General features: G+C 47.0%; 1 protein-coding gene across 1 annotated transcript in view; it reads left to right on the forward strand.

The window, feature by feature from the left end:
• The first annotated feature begins 1,156 nt into the window (after positions 1-1,156).
• The window catches only part of GPC3 (glypican 3), a 403,047-nt gene continuing 382,181 nt past the window's right edge, over positions 1,157-22,022 (forward strand). The window contains exon 1 of the mRNA XM_047716543.1: positions 1,157-1,519. Coding sequence (XP_047572499.1) covers positions 1,345-1,519 — 175 coding nt within the window. The 5' untranslated portion in view covers positions 1,157-1,344. The remainder of the gene's footprint in view (positions 1,520-22,022) is intronic.

Consider the following 22,022-nt stretch of genomic DNA (forward strand, 5'->3'; position numbering starts at 1 on the left):
AGAATAGGAGTGTTAAAGATCCCTACTACCTACGAGCACATGGGTAATGACTAAATGCATTCCTCCTTTGAGAGGTATTTCAAAGAACTGGATTTCTAATGGAGAAATTTAAGCAGGAGAGGTGGGGATTTGGGTCTAGGAGACAGTTCAAACAGCCTTTTCTACTCCATCTACGAAACAGGCAAGCTCTGGCTCGATGAATCTGCTGTGTCCAATGATTTTCTAATGAGTTAGGCTGGCGTTAAGCCCCAGGTTATTTTGTTGTTACCAGTTATGCTTTGCTTCGTGAAGGGTCACCTGGGGCTATCTTGCAGGAGACAGATTCTTTTAACATCCTGGGATTAGGTGCTTTCTCTGACTTTGTGTGGCTCTTTGGAATCAAACGCAGCAAATCCCCCAGGCTTGTAGACTTTTTAGATACAGGAGTCAAAGATGAGGCAGACTGTGAACCCCTCGGTGGTCGCCAGCTGCCCCTGAATGTGACTATTCGTGGGTTGGGTTTGAGAACCCGGCCGGGGCTGCTGCGTTGGGAAGACCCTTTGAGGGAAGCCCTTGGAAGAGAGCAGGAAGAGGAGGTAGGAGGATTTTGTGCGGAGGAGGAAGACCTCGGGTGGCTCCGGTGGCCAGGGGCGAGCTGGACCGGACTGGCAGGAGGCCTATGGCAAAGCGGAGAGGCCCCCCTCACCCCACCCCCCCGAGGCCAGTGAGCCTCCGCGCACCCCGAGGAAGGATGGAGAGGTTGCAAAAATCCTGAAGGGAAAAGCCCTGCCGGCTGTAGGCCAATGAGCGGCGGGAAGGAGGAGTGAGGCTGGGGAACTTCTCCCAGAGCCAGTCAGAGGGGATGGCTGCTGGGAAGCCAATCAGCGCGCCGGAGCCCGCAGCCCCTCTGCAGTAGTTATGCCAGAGCGCCCTGGGTAGAGCGGCGGCGAGCGGGCAGCTGGGCTGGGCCGCCAGGAGCCACTGCACGCGCTCGGCGCCCTCCTCCCCGCCGCCCCCGCCCGGTCCCCGCGCCGCCGAGCCCCAGTCCACCCCGCAGCCCGGCGCCCCGCACCCGCAGGCTCGCCGCCGCTCGGCAGCCACCGCCCCCTGGCCGCGCGCTTGGCCTCGCCCCGCCCCTCCCGGTCCCTCGTCGCCCCGCCCCTCCCGCCGGCCCCGCCCCCCCCCAGCCGCCGAGCCGTTCCCGCCCTCGCCCCGCGCCCAGGTAGCTGCGAGGAAACTTTTGCTGCGGCTGGGTAGCGGCACGTCTCCCGCTCCTCAGGGCCGCTGCTAGCCTTGCCGTGTCTCGGAACCGCTCTTGCCCCCGCTGCCACTCTCCCGCGCTCTCCTCGCTGCCCGCGAAGCAGGATGGCGGGGACCGTGCGCACCGCGTGCTTGGTGGTGGCGATGCTGCTCAGCTTGGACTGCCCGGGACAGGCGCAGCCCCCGCCGCCGCCGCCGGACGCCACCTGTCACCAGGTCCGCTCCTTCTTCCAGAGACTGCAGCCCGGACTCAAGTGGGTGCCCGAAACCCCGGTACCAGGTGAGGAGGCGTCCCCGCGCGCGTCCCCCCGCGCCCGGCGGGGAGCACGGGGCGTGTGGCCACCGTACCCCGGGAGCGCTGGCCTCGTGGAGCCGCGTTCGTGCGCCCCGCCGCTGGGCACCTGGGAGTGGTCGCTGCGCCCGGCCAGGTCTACCAGGGGAGGGCGGAGGGTTGAGCGTGGACCATGTCCTCCTCTCCCGGGCTCGCTCTGCTGTCAGGGAAGGTACGGGTGGGAGGCACGGAGGGGAGGGCCTCCTCGCAAGCGCCCATTTTTGGGGGAGGCCAGGAAGGTGGGAGCTGCTTCCCCGGGCCTCGGCGAACTGGCGCCCCACAGCCGAGCCGGTGTCTCGAGCATTTGCCACCCTCGCTTGCACGAACGTGCCACCGTTTCAGCCGGAGCTGGACCGTGGCTACGGCCGGCCATTCTCTCCCCAACCTGCCCCCTACGCCCTCCTTTTGGTAGCCTGGGTTCCGGGGTTCGCGGGCCCAAGTGTAGACAAAGTTGGGGACAGATCTCCGAATCCGCAGTGGCAGGTAGAGTGCACGCTGGGGGAAACTTTTGAGCAGGAGGGTCCCCAAGAGGAGAAGGACCGGACCTTTCCCTTCAAAACAGCGTCCCTTATCTAGGTTGGCAAAATCGCTTCGAAAACGGTGCTGCAGGCCGGGGAGCAGGAGTCCAAAGATGATTTAACTCCTCCCCTTCTCAAATTCAATCTGCCTTCTTGACAGGCTGGACCCTGGAGGGGAGATGATTTTAGGCGGAGGAAAGTTTCCGAACGCCTGCCTTTGTTCTGCACAATCAGATCGTGTTGTTAAGGGCATATTTTAACCTTAGCCGAGGGCTGCCGCTGTCAACAGATGAGTATTAATGGCCCTGTGTGATTGACTGTCCCGCGGTTGGACTCCTAAAAGCCTGCCTTAGAATCCAATTAGTACAAGTTGCTACACTGACAATGCAGGCAAGAAGAGTTGGTATGAAACAGGTTAATTTATCGGAGGCGCGCTCTGCAGAAGCGGCCGGTGGTGTTCGCAAACCCTGAGATGTCCGTGGCCTTCGGGGGTCTCTTCCCAGCCCGTGCCTCCAGCGAGGCGCGCGTCCCGCGCTTCGGAGGGATGGGGAGCAGCCTTCGTCAGAAACTTGGCTCGTGGCTCTCAACAAGTCAGAGAGGCGGGCCTGATGGTTGGACCAAGTTGGGAAGGCGATGCGCGCCCTGTGGGCGCTGCCAGCGAGCAGTTCACTAGCGGGAGGTTACCTAGGCAGCCAGCGCGCCCTCAGCCCTCAGCCTTTTCTTTAGGTGGATGAAAAGAGCCGAGGGAGCCTGCTGTTCGGTTGCAAAGGTAATTGGTCACCCCTTTTGGCAACCGAAATGCGTTTGCGCATATGTTAAATATTGCGTTGCAGGATTTCGCTCTATGGGAGGGGGAGAACTACCTCTTCCACTCTTAAGTGTTAATAACGTACCACGTGGGCGTGTGCAAGAGCTGTAAGGGGCAACCTATGAATCAGTTGCACAGAGCTGGAACAACAGGCGAAATCTCTGTGCCCTGGAAGTGCCGTGGTAATTAGATTGCGAAGGCCAGAGAACACGCTTTTGTTGATAATGTAAAAATTGGTCCTCACAGGGTGAGTCCCCGCCAGATGAATGGTTCCGGGGTTGGGGTTGGGGCCACATTCGGCTGATTCGAAGCCAGGGAGGAAAGGTTGTGCTTAAAAGAAGAAAAAGACCAGAAGGAACACACTGATACTCATTTAGCAACCCCCTCCCTCTACACTCACTCCTGCTGGCGCGGGCCCTCCCTCCTCCCCAGCTCTCCGGCTGCCTGCCTCTTTGCGGCGGCCTCTGTATACAAGTACTGGGAGGGCCCACACACTGTGTGTAAGAGATTTGGCCCGGGCTCTCTCCCTGCGAGCTCCCTCACTCCACGCCTAAGGATGGCCATACTGTAGAGAACAGGAATTCCTAAGGGGGACTCCCCCACCCCTTTCTTCCAGCATTTCCCAAACTCTGTAGGCAAAATCACTTTCCAATGGTCTTCATAAAAACCCAACTGCCCTACTTCACTTCTGTTTAACAGCTGGGTGCAGAGGCCAGCACCTTCTACATGGTGGGCAGGCACTGTTCTGACTCGTGCTGGAGTAAAGCCAAACTTCAAATGTGGTGACACCCAGGCAGCGACCATATATCCTGGATTTTCCAGGGTCTGCGCAGATTTCCGGGACTCTTGACTTGCCGTGAAAACCATGTGTCCCAAATTTCCCTTTGGCGACTCTGGGCACTGTAGAATGAGAAACATGGTGAAAATCCTAATGTCTAGGAGTGGGAAGAACTCATCAGTATTTCAGAGAAGAGACGATAATGGCCGACTAAATACAATGGCAAGCACATCATTTCAAAGCGAATAAATGTGTCATTTGCTGCTGTCGTTCAGTGGTTGGAAATTGAAAGAGAGCTGCAAATTATTTGGTAGTTATGAACCACCAAGATGACCGCTTGACTTTCACCCTCCTCTGTATTTTAAGCCATGTGCAGTTTGCCCGCATCACTGTATTAACTGCTAATTAAAGCTCTCTTTGTCCCAGATAAAATGAGATTTGGTCACAGTAAGGAGAAATCCTCAAGAATGTCCTGTCTCACTTAAGGGGAGCATTTGGGATTGACTGCTAACTTCGGCCATTAGCAGAATTGGGTTAGAGTTAGTTAAGGTACATTTCTTATGCTAATATGGATGCCACTAAATGGCATTTGAAATCTGCCAGCCTAAAAAAATAAATGACTGGTGCTAAAGGGCTACACCAGCCTTCCACAAAGTTCATCTAAAGCCTTGCAATCTCGTGTTCCCATTTCTTTTAGAGCGTTCAAAGGCACGGGATAACAATTCTAAATAACATGTCCCTCAAATCCATAGATCTTTTCATACCCCCCCCCCCTTTTTAAGGATTTGTAGCTTGGAAAGCACCACAGATGGAAACCAGGCACACAGAGTTAGCATTTGGCAGAAAAATCCATATAACTGACTTTCATTGTAGCTCTTTTGCCCTTATTTAATTTAGAAAAATTCAGAAAAAAGCCAATGAGCTCATAAGTCTGGATGTTTATTTTGTTTTGCTTAACCTACCCACAGGCGCAATCAAGAATGGATACAATTTTAGGCAAGGAAAGTGAGCTAGTAATCAGACAATGATGTTTCCAATTGTCTCAAGGGAATGTTACAGAAGTCTGAAAAAAAAATTCCTCTAAACAAAAATCAAGTGTAATTCACTTTATGAATGCCATACACCGCTTTTGGTGGGGGGTGTGGTGGTGAAGGGGACCGACGGGAAGGAGAAAATCAATCAAACTGTGGTAGTGTTGCAACTCCCCGAAGATTGAGGGATCTTGCCTTAGAGGGCCCTGGAAAGTGGAGGGACCAATCCTAGGAAGGCCAGACTCCCGTGTGGGTCAAAGGCAACCCGGAAGAGGCAAGCCCGACTTGAGAGTTTCTCAAAATAGACGAAACACCCTAAAAATAAAAATCAGCATTCTTGAAACAAAGACAGAGTTTGCTCTTGGTTGTAGTCGTTGTTTTAAAGTGTGAGAACTAGCCACCAGGTCTGGGTGGTCTGGGTGGCCAGCTGCGGTCCCCCAATTAGTTCGAAGCAGCTCGCGGTCCTAAGGTCGGGAGAGAGAACAAGGCCCGGGCTGTGGGTGTGGGAGGACTTTCCTTGTCCCGAGGCCGCCCTGGAGGGGGAGGTGAGCAGGTGATTGATTCACCCTTTGACCAAGTCACATTATTGCCCCCCTAACTGGGAACAGTTGGGAGGACCCTTTAGAGGGTCAGAATCGATTTCTGAGGTGAGCCCTGATGGGTGGGACCGGGCTGGGCTTGGAGGGCAGGGTGGGGCTGGGTCAGGAGGTGGCTGGTGGTCAGTGGAGCGCCTGGGCCTTCGAGAAGCCTGAGCCTGGTGCTCCTTGGCCGGGCCCCCGTGAGGTGTTGGAGGTGCCGAGAGGAGTAAGACACAGCCCCTTTTGTCAAGGCGCTCACAGTCTAGTGGGGGAGCCTACGAGTAAACAGACTTCTCAGGACACTTGTAGGATTAAATAGGGTGAAAAGGGCTAGAAAATACCTCCAGGAAATTGGCTGAAATGGTCACAATAGCCAGCCTGGCCAAGGGAAAAGAACTGAAGAGATGAAGTGGGAGATAGGGCAGATGCTCTTAATAGGGCCGCCATCTTAAAGAGAGTTTTCTTAATTCTTGGAGCAAATTCCACACAAGCATTAGGAGATGCATGCAAGAGATGATTCCGGTGGATGCTAGATGACACAGATGGTGTCAGTTTTGCAATTTTTTTTTCTTGTGGGCTGGGAGATTGCTTTCAATCTTTTGATGCAATATTTTTGAGCGTTCTGCTACTTTCATCTTGAGAGTTGCAATGTTTGCTGTTTGCCGTAGCCTAGAAAAAGGCTGCTTATTAGCAACCTGGGAAGAAAGAGGCCTGGGTTTGTCTGCTGTGAGACAAGACAGCAAATATGTTTTCTCCTTAAATGGCAGCTATCAATGACCACGCCAACTTTAGTGTTTGATGCATATACAAAAGCATGGGTCTTAAGAGGTATCTTATTACTCATTTCTAAGAAAATTGAAGATAATCACTTATAACTTGTGCACACGATACATCATTTGGAAAGAATTTCACTAGGGATCATATTGCTCAACTGAAAAGTTCTGGCATGCTGAATTTGTACATTTTTGTGAATGCTTCCTTTACTCTGATCTCTCGCTTTTTTCTGCATATGGTTATTTGTATGTTTTAGATTAGAAGCTTCTTAAAGGGAAAGCACTGCATTTGGTGCAGTGTTGAGCACAATACCAAGAGCCCCACAGCACATTTAGTGTATCATCGACGATGATAGAATTTCCGCGATCATGATGTATTCCCTATGAACTCTCAGATACTTTCCTAAGCTCTACGTCATCTTACTTATTTTAAAAACCTAAATCCAGTTTGTTCGGGGACACTGTTGGGGTATGTGGACAAACTTTTCAGGCTACATATATCTGGCCTGGAGCCAGATTCAGTCTTTCCTCAGTTAGCTGGCAACTATACCATTGGTTAAGGGCTTATTAATGTCAAGGACTCAAAGAACAGATTGAAATTAGCAACATTGTTATGACTGGCATAGTATCATTACAGAGCAACAATTATTATGGCACACAAATATGTAAGCCATCTCTTAAATCGAACTCTCTTTGATTTAATGTCAGCTGGACCTTTCTTGCTAGCGTTGACATTACCGTACTTGGGGGTCGAGCTGTAACACATGCGTGTGTTTCTGTAGCCTGGGATCAGAATTTGTGCAGAGGCTTAATCCAAGAGCCCATACCAGGAGCCAACATCTACTCGGCCCTAGCCAAGCTTGCAAAGGGGTTTGAAGTTTTGGGTAAGCTAGGGTCTAATGAAAGTGTGTGCAGAACCCCCACCCCACACACTCATCTGCCCATATTTAGCAAATTGTCTGACTTGAAACAGGATCCCCAGCGCTCCATTAAGAAATGAGCATCAGAGAATAGAATCCAAACCATGGGCCCCAGACTGGCTTTAGAGACAGCATAAGGTAATGGGAATTTACCTTCTGAGATAGAATGACAGGGAGAACACGAGTCAGAAAGCAAAGTGAAGGTGGGCATACTGGCAGAAAAAATGTGCATTTTGAAATGCTACGTGTGTGGAGAAAACCCTCATTGGAGCGCGGTAGTCTCACTTGAAGACCTCATTGAATGTACAAAGTAAAGAAGATTTAGTTCTGTACTTCAAATCAGGCCAATTAAACCTCAATTGTCTGAGTGCTAATTATTAGAAATACTTGTCCACCATTTCTCAACAAAAATGAATTCAGACTGATTACCGAGAAAGGCCTGTTCACTTTTCCCTCTCTTTGTGTGTAGCTGGACAAAGCCTGATTTGAGAGTTTGTATTTTTCCTCATGAGTAAAAGAGAGTCAGTGTTAGGACCGAAATGCACTGCTAGTGTTCCAAATAGTTAATTACTTCCAGTAGCCGAAATTGTATTTATATGCTAGATTAGTAAATCTACTAAGCTCTCTGAAGTATACTTAATAGGCTTATATTGATAAATAATTGATAGGAAGGGAGATAAAATACAAGTGAAGGTGGCAATAAGAAAGGACAGGGAAGTTAAAGCCTTTATAAAAACAAAACAAAACAAAACAAAAAACCTCCATTCACTGTATTCTATCCATCCACCTGAAAGTTGAATGATGTACATTTCTCAGAAGTGAGGATTTTGAGAATATCCTGTGTTTTTCAGAATTTTTACAATGTGGCATGCATTTATTTCTTGTATAAATCCAGAATAAGGCAGAATTCTAGACTACAATTTTAGCTGGCCTTTTCGAGTCTGCCTTTTGGAAATAAGTTTATGACTGGAAAATTAGAAGTCCTGAGTATGGTATCTTTAAGGTATGTGTTCATAATCATCTGCATCTGCCCTGCCAGACTGTGATTTTCATCTTTGTATTTCCCATCTCGTAGTACAGATCATAAGTGCTTGATAAATATTTGTCTCCTAAATGAATGATTGGAAGTAGAAATGTATTATAAACATAAAATTTCCATAAAGCCAATATTTAAGTAGTCGATTCACTTTTACTAATATATTAAGGTTTCTAAAAAAGCAACTCCTTTTTCAGGTCAAAACTCCATCTGTTGTCTATAGGTAAGTGGCAAAGGACTGGTTGAATTCATGTGACTGTACTGAGATTCCCCAAAAGAAGTAGACTTAGGCAAATCTTTCCAAGAGGTAAGTATTCTTTGCTTGGTTACAAGGCTAGTCTAAGAAGTTCATAGATAAATTAAATATATCCACATATAGATAAATGCATTTATTTACTTTACAGACCAGTGGCATTTAGGTTTCAAAAATAATGCAACTTGGTATCAGTTACAGAAACATACATGGAAAGTATGTAAGTTTTTCTTTGGTGTTTGGCGTTTTTTACCAATAACATGAAACGTCATAAATGTACATTTTAAAGGACATCGTCTGAGGTGTATATTCAGCCATGGAAATTTTATTGGAGTAGGATAAAGGGCCTCCTGAGAGGTCTCTTAATTTCTGTATGCACTGGGGCAAGCTTTTAAAGTCAGCTGAGAAAACTCAACTGGTTGGCTAGGGTTCTTTCAGCTAGAGGCCCAACTAGGAAAGAGGGTAAAAAAGAAAGGGATGATGCTCATTTCAAAATAATATTGGAATTGTGTTTGGATACTTTCCTCCTTCATTATGGTTTTGCTCCCTCTCTCCCAAACTCTGCATCCTGGTTCTCATGGTGTGTGTCAGCATCCTGGGGTACTCCATTGCTCTTTGTCCAATTTTGGCTCAGATGATTGGCACTGAGGGAAATGTGGGGAAGAGAAGAAGGGTCAGAACGACAGATACAGGGAGGACATTCAAAGCCCTTACCCTGGGATGTATCAGAAAGTTCGCTGACACATAACAGCCTGAAAGGATTGGAAGACATTCGAGTTTGGAAGCTTGGGTGTACATAGAAAATTTGGAGTTAAGCCCCCAGTGCGTTTGGGTCCCAGAAATACTCTATTGCTCTTCTTGCTTAGTATCCGTGTTTCTGTGAAGTACATAGCTTATTCATAGCCTCTGCCAGACCCTACAACGGCTGACAGCAGAAGCCATATTTGATTCAGCATGATATCCTCTAGAGTGGTGAGTAGAGTGCCTTGTGTAAAGTTATTAATAAAGGTTGGAGCGAAGGTAAGAATTAATACCTAAAGAAACAGTCTACAAGGACTTGACTGCTGTTGAATGAGATCCCAGGATGGCATACACCTAGCGAAGGACCAAGTCTCTGGGTGCATCGTTGTCTACGTTGATCTGCAATTGGGACTGAGGGTGGGGTAGCGGACGTGAAGCCCATGTATTTGTTTTTTGTAGACCTGGGGGCCTTGTTGCCCCCTGTTTCAGAACTGAAGTCTGGGGAGGAAGTGACTAGTAGAGAGAAATTTTTATGTACAGGTTTCCTCTAAGATTTATTTAATTATTTGGGGGTTGGTAGAGGGAGAGAGAATCTGAAGCAGATTCCATGCTGAGTGCGGAGCCCCATATGGGGCATGATGCAGGGCTCGGACCTACAACCCTGAGATCAGGACCTGAGCCAAAACCAAGAGTTGGGTGCTTACTTGACTGTACCACCCAGGCGCTGCCGCCCCCCCTCCCCTGCCCCGGCTACAAACTTCTCTAAATATGGTGCTTGAGGGGTGCCTGGCTGGCTCAGTTGGTAGAGCATGTGACTCTTGGTCTTGGGGTCATAAGTCCAAGCCCCAAGTTGGGCATAGAGCCTACTTAAAAAAAAATGTGGTGTTTAGATATGTTTTATATGTACTTATATCTATATACACACACGTTTTAGTTTATATATGAATAAATATTCTACATTTCTGTTATTTTGATAGGAACAATTTATAATTATGTGTTGTTTAAACTGTTCTAAAGTTGTTAATTATTACTCCTAGTAAGGAGTGGTCTTTCCCAATCCTACCTTGTGTCGAGAAAGCCTTGCTTATGTACGGAGAATACAACCACTCATGGAGTGTCTGCAGGTTGAGTTCTGTACACACACACACACACACACACACACACATCTGTACACTCACACACACACATAATATCCCTACATCAGTACATCCTTAATAACGTAGAGAAAAAGCTTAATTTACCCTGGGAAAACCTAGGGGGTACTGCTTCTTGGAGCTCAAGTAAACCATTTTCAGTTGGATTGGCCCCAAATTGTTGCAGAGTGAATTGTCACTGATATCACAGAGCTCATTTATTAAGTTCCATCATTTTCCTAAGTACAGAGATGTGATCTTCATTTAAAGCAGTGATGGTCAACTCATACTGTGAATTTGGCTCATTTTGGAGAATGACTTCTAGCACCAGCCACATTGCACGTTGAGCTCCACAGCAATGAGAATGTGACCCAAGAGGCAGTTTCCAAGTTAGCTTTCATGGAGTGATTGTATTGGGGACCACATTTAGTTGTTTTGGAAAACAGATGGAAATTCTCAGGAAAGGAACCTACTACTACTAATGAACTCTATGTGCCATCGCTGCATAAATACTGTAAAGTTTTTCATTCATTCTCTGCTTCAGCCAGCATTCACTGGGCCCTGATGCTATGCCAGGTACTGAGCTGGGAGCTGATGCGTAAGATACAATCACTGCCTAGGAAGGGAGCCATATAGGGATCTGGGGGTTGTTGAGCTGTGGAGGAGGGATGCCTTGCTGCCTTAAGTGGGCTGCCACATAAGGTATATGCAAAGACACGTAGAGACAGAATGACTCATTTTTTGGACAGGACTGGTTTGGAATGGTTGGAGAACAGCTGTTGGGGGGTGTGGGGAGTAGAGGAAAGACGAACTAGAAAAGTAGGCAGGAAATGCTGAGGAGTTTCATTGGGCTATATCCAAGGATGATTAAGAGCCATGAAAACATTTGAAGAAGAGAAAATGGTATTTAGTATGGAGAATGACTGGCAGGGAGTCTTAGTAATGTAGGTTGGAAAAAAGCAGGGCAGAAAATAGGGGAGTAAAATACCAAGTTGAGAAGCTAGAGGAAATGGATCAGGTATGACTTGCTGACTGGTTATGAGGATAGGAGGGAGAGTCTAGAACTTCTAGTTTTTCTGGGTGGTGGACCTATGGCACATTGTAAGTGCTCAGTAAATATTTGTTGACTAAATGAGTGAAATACAGTAAACTCTATCTCCAATGTGGGGGCTCAAGCTCATGACCCCAAGGTCAAGAGTTGCACACTCTATCCATTGAACCAGCCAGGTGCCCCAAGAAGAACATATTTTTAAGGAGTGAAATAATGAGTTTGATTTTGAAGGGGTTGAGTTTGAGGGGTCCTTTGATCATTGAGGCGGAAATGTCCGCTAGGTGGTTGAGGTTGTGTCTTGGACAGTAGAAGAGAGAGATCAGGGCTACATACTCGGATACATACTCGGGTATAGAACAACATATAGATGGTAACGGAAACTCTGGGAATTGATGAGATCACCAGGAAATAGTGCATACACTCTTCTGGAGTTCAGAAAACGCATAGTTGGGACTCATCAGCATATAGGCTCAAGTTGGAAGTCATGGGTGTGGATGATATTTTCCAGGCTTTTGCATGTGACACATCTTAAAATGCATTTTGCCAACATCTGGTGATTAAGAAAAGAACTGCCAAAGACTTCAAGAATTCTCTTGATTAAGAGAAAGTATGAGTGGATGTTGTCATGGTCCAAGATTTTGCAAATAAGATAATGCACGACGAAACACACACACACACACACACACACACACACACACACACGGGTGGTGGGGAATGTAGAGAAGTACATTTGAAGCAAGGGATTGGATTTCTATTACTTTTGATAGCAGTAATTCATAATTTTTCATGTTATTTAAACTGTTTGAAAGTTGTTAATTGTTCATTTTAGCAGTGGGTGGTCTTCCCCAATCCTACCTTACATCTGTGTCATGAAAGCCTCGCTTTCATATATCTTACGTACAGGCAATGCAACCACTCATGGAGTGTCCCTAGCTTCTGAGTTCAGCTGACCTGCCTGGTTCCAACACAGAGGCCCCTCTGGTGCCCCCAGCCCCCGCTGGGGAGCAGCCTCCCACTCTGGAGAATGAAAGCTGTAGCTTTTGGGAGCTCTGGTCTCTCTTCCACTAGCTGGTCTCTGAAACATGTGGTTCCAAGCAAATATTAGGCATACTTGTGTCATTGGGCTGATCTTTTCTTAAGTGTCTATGGAGATGTAGTGTGGTTTTTTTGTTGTTGTTGTTGCGGGAGTGGGGGTAGAGGGTGGTAGAATTTTCCGTTACTCTGGCATGAAGAGTTTCTTTCATTTCCCTATTGTTCTAGAGGTTGCCTTCGTCCGGGCTTCTACTTCCATTCAACGTAAACTTGAAACCTCCTGTTCTCCAGAAGATTTTCTTAAGACCGCTTTCAGATGAATGGAATAGTCTGGAAGGGCCCTGAGGGAGGAGCACAGAAACTACCACTTACTGAGTCCCCACTATGTGCCAGTTGCTTTGCATTTAATCCCATTTAGTCCACACAGCAAAGGGGAAAGGGAGGTGGTATCATGTCCATTTTACAGATGAAGAGATGAGGCCCAGAAGGCTAACATTCCCCGAGCTTGTGTGGTATGGGGAGCCAGAATTTGCATCCAGATGTGTCTCACTCGACGGCTCCTGCTCCTGCTGGTATGCCCTTTGGAAGATGGGCTGGATTCAAAGCATTTGACTTAAATTCCCACACTCCTTTGACTGGATGACGTTTCGCTCTGGGCTTCTCTCCTCCTCAGGCTGATTCTCTCTCTGCTTGTTTGCCTTCTCCCTCCCTCCCTCTCTTAGATGCAAGTGCTCCAGTCCTGCTTGTCCTTTGCCCCTTCTGTTGTCTCTTTGCTCATTCCCACACCCATTCCCATGACTTCATTATCTTCGCTGTCCGAATCAGTCCTGTCTCCCTCTCCAGCCTGACCTCTTCACTGCTGTCTGGTTCAGGATCTGCCAGTCGCTCTGCCAAACGTCTCCGTCCAGAAGTCCTGCCAGGGCTTCCCTTTCCACAGAGCCAGAAATCAGTCCATCGTTTTCTCCTCCCGCCTGCACAAACCTGTCCCCCTCAAACATTTTACCTAGGAACCTAATCATTTCCCACTTTTTTCTTTTTTAAACTGGCCTTCTGGGGTGTACCTTCTCTGGCCATCTCCAGAAGTCAGAGTGGGACTTTTGAAGCAATTCTGAGGGCCATGGAGGAACTGTGCTCAGTGTTTCCAATAGTCCCTTCTGTTTTCAGAAACTGGTTTTCTGCTTTCTTCTGAAACTTCAAAGTTTATTTCTGAAATAAAGGTTTATTTTCCCCCATGGAATTCGAAGTTTTTATACAAGTGTTAATTTCTAAAACCTAAGTCATTTCTTGCCGTTGAAACTTCAGGGCTGTGGGTCACTTTAATAATGTTGCCTGAAGGTTCTTTTGGCCCTCCAAAGCTGTCAGATTGCCTTTTCTTTGTTCTTTGAGGGAGTAAGGTTGCCTCATTCACAAAGCTTGAAGGAGTTGGAACCAGCATTTAGTCAATCATTCAGCCTTTCTCCACCCCTCAGCAATATCCAGTTTTATTCTCAATCTCCGTCCTAGTGGCAAAGAGATGTATTGCTGACTCACAGTTCTTGGGATTCTCCAAAAGCTCATCACCATTTATTTCATAGAGTAGAGTGACAAGAAGTAGCCCGATTTACTAGGACACCCCTAGCTAAGGGGAGCAGCGGGGGGCTCTGAGCACACCATCACTGCCCTTCTGGGGCTCAGAAAAGCTCCAAAGCTACCAAGCCCCCCCCACCCCGGTTCATCGTCTGCTGGACTGTTCCCCACATCTTCCCTTTTCGCCTTCCTCCTTCCTACCCTCACGCTCTCTCTCAACTGGTTATAATTTAGAACAGAAGGTGTTTTATGGTTTGTTATATTTATTGAATGGTTTTGTGTTTCTTGTTCTCCAAAAAAATTGGAGGAGTGAAATGTTTTATATTTTCCTCCGTATTTGAGTTTTTAAGTTGTGTTTCCTTTTCCTATAGCTCCTGATTTCCTTTTCTCCTCTCTCTCCCCCCATCTTCCTCTGCCTCCTCCACATCCGCTTGCCCTCAGTGATTCTGGAGAGAAAACAGCCTTCCCATTTCTGCCCGCATATTTGGTTTGGGTACCTGGTTACTTCTCCGGGGATATTTCGAAATTTGATTCCTTAGTTCGTTTGGAAATGCAGAGCTCTAAAATATGCACCGATGAATTTACATTCCACTTTCTAAGAACTCTGAGCATTTAAAAGGGTTTCTGTACAGATAGCACCAGGCTAAATATATCTGACTGGAGTATCTCAGATCATTGCTATGTAGTTTACATTCTCTCTCACTTTGTCATAATTCTCAATGAATGCAAATTGCATCTTTGTTCTTCGAAATCTCTTGTCTTCCACCAAACTTCCTTTCCTTTTTCTGAAGATCAGGGAGCCCCTTTGAAACCCTGCTCATGTGGGGTGAAATTGACACCTAGCTCGCAGGCTAACCAAATGTAGCTTGCTTTTCCCTGATGAAGTGAACCACATTTCGGGACATTGTGTCACTTGCAGGATTTTATTGTCCTAGTTTCAAATTTGACTTCAGGTTAAAGAGTGTCTTCCAGTTGGACTATTCCATGGTATTTTTTTTTCTTCGTCTTTATACTTACGGGGATCTTTTGTTTGTCCTGTGTCTATTATCTCTTCCAAGCTTGGCCAAGGCTGTTAGGTTATGCACCTACGTATAAATGTTTAACAAGATAAGTCAGACAAAACGGGCTGAGAGATCCTTCAGCCCTGCCTCCACCACCCCTGCCTCCGCCACCCCCCCACTGTCCCCCACCCCCGCTCCGTTTTTTGTGTCGAGTCACAGATGGTTGCTTTATCTCAGATGTTTAGATTTGGAAGACATTCCTTTGCACTTTGCTTGATGGACACAATGAAATGGAAGCATCTGAGTCAATCTCGACTACCAAAATGGTAGCACCAAGGAACAGATAACATTAGGCTCCTCTTCCTATTTTTTTTTTCCAACTGGTTATCCAAACTCCCCAAAGCCAGAGAGTTTTAGGTATGAGATTGTGTGTTTTTAAAGAAAATATTTTGGATGAAGACTAATGTTCTCAAGTCAGGAATAACAATTAGTACCATTCATTAATCAGGAGCATGTTTTGACTTTAAGTCCGGGCTAGGAAATATAAACTGTGAAAGTCACACATATATATGAACCTCAGGCAAATTTATGACTTGTCAGCCTTTTAAGGTTAAATTCTTAACCCCAAATCGGGGCTGGCTTTATATGTGGAGTCCAGCACATTCCTCTGGGCCACTGAACAACCCCCCCCCCCCTCCCGCAGCCCCAGCGCTTTGCTTAACAGCAGCTAATGGCCTAATGAGCAAGAAGGATTTCTGCCTCTTATCAGCTGCCTGAACAGCCACAGGAAGGCTGATGTACAGAGTACGGGTCAAAACCCGAGTTCTTGAACCAAAAAACTACAGGCACAGCTTCAGACTCTGGCTGTGCAATATCTGTGTCGTTATCAGTACCTACCCGTGAAGAAGTGGGACGCTCCAGTTCCAACAGATCGCAAGAGTCGCCAAAAGTATGAACAGTCTGGTTAGTTTTGCTAATAGTCCGTTCCTTCTTTGTTTAGTTCCTCCATATATGAGCTTGTAGTTTGAGCCTGGAGGTTGTTATGGTCACGTTGGGGAGCGGTTGATGGTCAGATGGTGAGGATGGAGGCAAGGATATTTATGTTTGGGCCCGGACTTTGGAAGCTGCTGCCAAAAAACCACAAATAGATACTACTACTTTTATTTTTTTATTTCTTTTTAAACTGAGTTTTGGAATCCGTATGCACTCCAACTTGCCGCGGAGCCGGGGAAAGCCTTGTGCCTCCTTGTACCGTCCTCGGACATTTCTGCCGAGAAAGAGTCCTTGCCTGTTTGTTGGAACCACGTGGAATCCAGGCTCAGGCTGGCACAGAATAAATATTTTAGGGTACTCAGGGCCCATTAGAGTGAAAACCCCTTGACTTTCATCTTCTGCATTTGCATTTTTTTTCAGAGACAATAATGAAAACATTTTTTTTTCAGATTCCGTCCTGTTACTGAAAATCCTATTTACATAAACAGGCATTGTTGTGGCTTAGGGAAGAATGTGGGGTCCCATTCTTTAGCTCCTTGTATATCTTTGCTAAGGCTTGTCTAAATAGAAGTAATGATGCTTTAGTGTAAGCAGCTTTTCTCATTTAGGTAAGCAGGGTGGTTTGAAATTTCAGTTTACTAGATAATTGAGTCTCTTCTTAATTATTTCAGGCATGCCGGTTGCTCTCTTGATAGTAAAGACCCTAAAAATCTAGTAATCTCCTCAGGCATCCGTTTGGTAATAAAATCCTGTGCATTTTCAGAGGTTAATTTTCATGACAATTGTGCGTCCCCTCCCCACCCCCAGCCTGAAAGAAATCCTGCTAACTTTTAGGGCCTTGGTCTCCTCACGTCCTCAAGAGCACACTTAGAATATATGTCACGGTGTTGCTGGAATTACGGATCTCAAGGAAATTTAAATGTATTCACATTCATGCTCATTACACAACTTCCATTTAGAGTTTTAAAAGCCTTGTCCTAGGTCTCTGAAAATCATCTGCCTGACTTTGCCAGGCTAGGTTTTCTGCCCTGAATGAAAAACTAAGATCAGCAAGACCGGAGCCTGATTATCCTCCTATTCGGTCCTTTAAAGTAAATTAAATAAGTAAGTAAGTAAATAAATAAATAAATAAAAATTTAAAAAAATAAAGAAAGGAAAAAGCAAAAAAAAAAAAAAAAAGAAGAAAGAAAGAAAATCTCAGAGGTCATCTGGGGCAGAGTGAGGTGGGAAAAACCTTAAAAAAAAAAAAAAAAAAAAAAAGCCCAGGCCGCCTTTCACATCTGCTAGTCATTCCCACTGGTGTGACTTCAATTCAGCGAGTTTTTATTGAGCACCTGTGGTGGGGGCGGTGCTAATAATCGTTAACATTTATTGAGCCAGGCGCTGTGCTAAGCCCTTTATGGGCGATATCCCATTTAATCCTCACCACAGCACTACCAGGTGGGCAGCATTACTTCCCCCATTTTGCAGATGAGGAAACTGAGGCTTAGAGAGGTTTAGTGGCTTGGCCAAGGACAGATATTTTTTCTGAAGTGAATCACACTTAGTCTGGTTCCAGAGCCCTGCTCCTAATCGCTACCCTTGGGAAGGGCTCAGCGTTTTCCCGGAATTACTCCTGAATCCTGTTCTGAGAACCCAGCCTGCATGAGATGCTGGGGATTCAAAGTCCAACACTCCACTGTCTCTGCTCTCGGTGGGGGAGGTGGACAGGTAGATGGCTGAGGACCCGGCATGGGCGGGGGGCAGGGGCGGGGTGTGGGTGGTGGGGGGTGTTGGGAATGGGGTGTCTCCAGATCTGTGGAGAGGCAGAAGGAGGACATGGCCGGGAGCCGTGGCTTGGATCTGTGGGAATGCTCTGTCCTGAGTGAGTTCGGCAGGCAGCGTGGGGGTCATGGGCATTTGATTTTCCTGTTCAGTGAAGGTCATCATCTAGGAGTTGAGCTGCCTCAGTGATTTCATCAACCTGTTTCCATCACGGCCCCAGCTGACTGTAGCATTGGGTGCCTTGAACCCAGCACTGCTTAGACACACGTGGTCAGCACAGTTTGGGACCTAAGTGGCTCCATAGATCCTGTGTCACAATTTCTCTCTGATTGATTGCGCTTGTCCCTTTAAAAAAAAAAAAAGAGTAAATTAAATGAGGCTATTCCTGAACAAAACTGCTGTGGTCTTGAGAGCGGGTGGTTTTCTGAAGGTCTGAAGGCAGGTGGTGTAGGACTGGCCACCCACAGGGAGCCCCCAGACCCAGGTCTGCTTTATGTAGCTTGGTGTGGAGCCCTCCTGGCATTGGGTCTTGGAGCCCACACTGGGCTCTGGGGAGCTCTGTATCTGCATCACCCGGGCTTGATGGAAGAATGGAGAGACTCTTCACAATTTTTGAGTTTTTCAGTGAAATCATGGGGATGGAAGAGCAATCCTCAGATCACTCGTTTGGGTAATCCATTGTTTTTTTGTATCTCCCGAAGAAGGCAAGGAGGAAAACAGTCACCAGTGAGCCATCACTGAAAAGTCTTTTATGTGTTGCTTGAATAACTGAGATTTTCCTTGATTTGGGGAGACGTTTGGTTCAGGGTAGAGTGGATGCACCAACATGTGCATATGTGAGAGGGAGAGAGAGAGAGAGACAATATTCTTTAGCTTTCAGTCTCAGCTTACCGAGAACTCCTCGTGTCTCCAAGCTTCCTGTAGCTGCTCTGCAATGGTTTGCTTGCCAACATCCCTCCCGTGCACTTTCTCCTTCATTAAATCTCTTCCACGGAAAGGGGTTGCCACCAAGTCTAGACTGCAGTGACATGCAGGAGGAGGGCCAATTAGTGGGGATTTTGATTCCTATTACATGAGGGGTGGGGTGGGGGGAGGAGGAGGAAAATCTGTCCTTCCCAGTCCTTCAGAGTCTCCAGTTCTAACACTAATGCTCCAAAGCATTTACACAGCTATTCCCCAAGATGGCATAAATGCCACAGCACTAGAGCACGTCAGTGTAGACGCTTGGATCCGCTGAAGGGTAGGAAAGGGGACAAGAGCGACAGCGCGGCTTCTCAGGGATCAAGAGTGTTCGGTTTCCTTGTGGTTTGCCTTGTTCCTCCGGTGTCGTGCGTGTGTCGCACTAACAAGGCGACCCCCTCCCTCTTCCACAGGTTCCTTGCGTCGGGAAAGAAGAAAGATAAAATAGGGGGCACAGTTATTTAAAGGGCTGAGAATGTAATTACAAGTGCAGTGGCTTGAAACTGAATTTAGGTTAACCATTAGAGCCAGGAGAGGCATCTTAACAGGAAGGGCAATTGGGCGTTGGAGAGATTGGCTTGGGAGCTGGTTAAGCAGCATCTTCCCGAGGGCCCGAGACTGGGAGGGAGATGCCAGCCACATTCCCGGTTGGGCTCCCAGCTGGGTCGGCATCTTCCCTTGTTGCCTGGCTCTGTTCGTGACTACTTGCTAGGAGCTTGAAAACGATTCTTCGTGTATCTGAAATATGCCTGTTTGGGGAAGCCAAAGAAAACAGAGGCGGCCGAGCACTGAGAATGAGGCGTTTGGATTGGTCTGAGGAACCCCCCCAACTTTTTTTTTTTTTTTAAGGATTTTATTTATTTCAGAGAGAGTGAGCGAGCACACAGGGTGGAGAGGGGCAAAAGGAGAAGGAGAGAGAGAATCCCAAGCAGGCTCCACACCCCAGCTCAGAGCCCAATGCGGGGCTTGATTTCACAACCCTGAGATCACGATCTGAGCCAAAATCAAGAGTCAGGCGCTTCACCAACTGAGCCACAGTGTGAGCACCCCCTTACCAGACTTTCTGAAATATGGCCAAGGACGGAGGCAATATTAGGATTTTTGCTTCTATAACATTTCCTCCTCCTTCTAGCATGGGACTGTTGTTGTTCAAGTTACATTTAGGCTCTGTCAGTAGGACTTTCTTAGGGCTGACCCTAGATAAAATTTGGCTTGAGTCTCTTTTATCTTTTTAAAATCTTTCCTTTTTGATATTTCCCCCTCACCCCCATCCAGTGTTTTGGGTTGCCTGCCCACTCTCTTCTTTCTGGATGGAAAGAAGATGGTGGATGGAAATCCCAAGTAAACTCTTCAGCCTTGAGGGGTGTTGCACTTTCAGACAAAAACCTGAGGAAACTGGCTAACCAGAGCACTAACTCTGCCGTGAGGAAACATTTCGATACTGCTAGGCAGATACTCGTAGGTGGTGTAGAGGGAGAGAGTGGGTCTGTTAGCTTCCCAGGGCTGCCGTACCAAATTGCGTCAGATTTGGTGCCTTCAGACATTTCAGTTCTGGAGGCCAAAAGTTCAAAATCAAGGTGTCAGCAGGGCCACACTCCCTCCATACAGGCTCTAGGGGAGGATATCCTTCCTTGCCTCTTCCGGCTTCTGGAGGCTTCGGGCCTGTCTTGTCCTGGGGGCTGTGTCCCTCCAGCGTCTGCCTCTGCCTTCACTCGGCCTTCACTTCTCTATGTCTCCTGTCTGTGTGTCTCTCGTAAGGACACTAGTCATCAAATTTAGGGCCCACCTGATTAATCCAGGATGAGTCCTCGTTCGTTCATCCAACAAGCCTTTGTGGAGTACGTACCATATACCTGGGACTGTGCCATGTCCGGGAACACAAGGATGGCCAAGATACAGTTCCTGTCACCAGAAACGTGCACTTTATAGTTGAATACGAAGAGTATACTGATAGCTATAACATCTAGATTGCAAAATGCAGTGTTAGAGGTCCAAAGTGTGAGCTCTTGGGGATTATTTGGTGGGGAGGGTAGCTGGGGTCGGGCAGGCAAACATGATGAAAGAGACACTTTTATGGGTGAGAAGGTTTGAGGAGCTGAAACTCGGGGAAGGGCGCTCCAGGGACAGGAATAGCATGAGCAAAATGGGGAGGCCAGAAATGGAGCCATGTGTTTGGGACACATGAAATAAGTTTAATTTAATCCCCAGAACCATGTCAAGAGGTAAGTGATCTTGTCCCCATTTTACAGATATGGAAATGGAATCTCAGAGAGGAAGTAACTTGCCTATGATCACACCGGTGTTAAATGGGGTTCACACCCCACTGGTCTGATTTCGCAGGTCCTCCCTTTGCCACCATGTACCATCCCATGAGGAAGCTTCTGCCATTAGTTAGCCTCTGGAGACAAAGGGCCATGTAGAGGGGAATGTGGTTATTACATGGAGTAAAACTTTTGTAAGCCTGAGTCATTGGCCTTGACCCCCTATCCATGTTCATGTATAGCCAAGTGCTATTGACAAAGGCTTCCTAGAAAGGCAGAAGCAAACCTTTTTTTTTTTTTTTTTTTTTTTTTTTTTTGGTGTCCTCCCAATGCCCAGTCTAGAATGGGCTCAGTGACTAGCGATCGATCTACAGTTGGGAAACGTAGACCCTCAGCTCTGAAGTGACCTTAGCCGGGCCTGGATTTGAGAAGGTCTTTGGGTAAATCACACAGCTGATTTGGTAGCAGAGCAGGTAAGAACACCTTAGTCTGGGTAGGGAAGGGGTCTTCCCCTGTCCCCGGTGTGATTTCATACACAGGGGGAAGGGTCTAGTGCTCAGATCGAGCCTAGGGTGTTGAAATTCTCAGCTATAGTTCAGGTCTGCATATTTGAAGATTGTATCTGAAAAATAAAAATTATACATCTCCTGAAAGATAGGATCTCAGCTACTTATCTGAATAGAATAACAATTAGTGAAAGAGTGACTCAGGGAGACAGGGAAATTGCCTTAGTTGAGTCCCTCTGGCAAAATTCTAAACTAAAAGATTTTTATCCCAACTGGCATTGTTCTCCAACCCAATTTTGTTTTTATTAGGACTTTTCCTCGTGTTTAAAGAATGTGTGTGTGTGTGTGTGTGTGTGTGTGTGTGTGTGTGTGTATGAGAGAGAGAGAAAGAGAGTAAGAGAGAGAGCTTTCTCTTGGGCTCTGAGGACTCTTCCTTCATTTTCCCTGGAATACCATTCTTCTAGAATTTGCCGTAGTAGCATCAGTTAATCTGATCTAGTTCCTTTAAAACTGAACTCTCCCGAAGTTCTGGCATTGGTTCCAAGTCAAAGGGGAGGGCATCAAGCCCAAACCTCAGCGGGCCCCTTGAGATATGAAGATGAGTCAGTCAGGGGTCTTTGCGTCAAGGAACTTAAATCTGGTGGCGATAAGCCATGCAGATTTAACTGTGATGCAAGTTAGAGTGAGAAGTGTCTTCATAAAGGATGCAGGATACTGTGGGAATTCAGAGGACGGAAAGCTTGTGGGGT

Source organism: Lutra lutra, chromosome X (genome assembly GCF_902655055.1).
Source record: "Lutra lutra chromosome X, mLutLut1.2, whole genome shotgun sequence".
Classification (NCBI taxonomy): domain Eukaryota; kingdom Metazoa; phylum Chordata; class Mammalia; order Carnivora; family Mustelidae; genus Lutra; species Lutra lutra.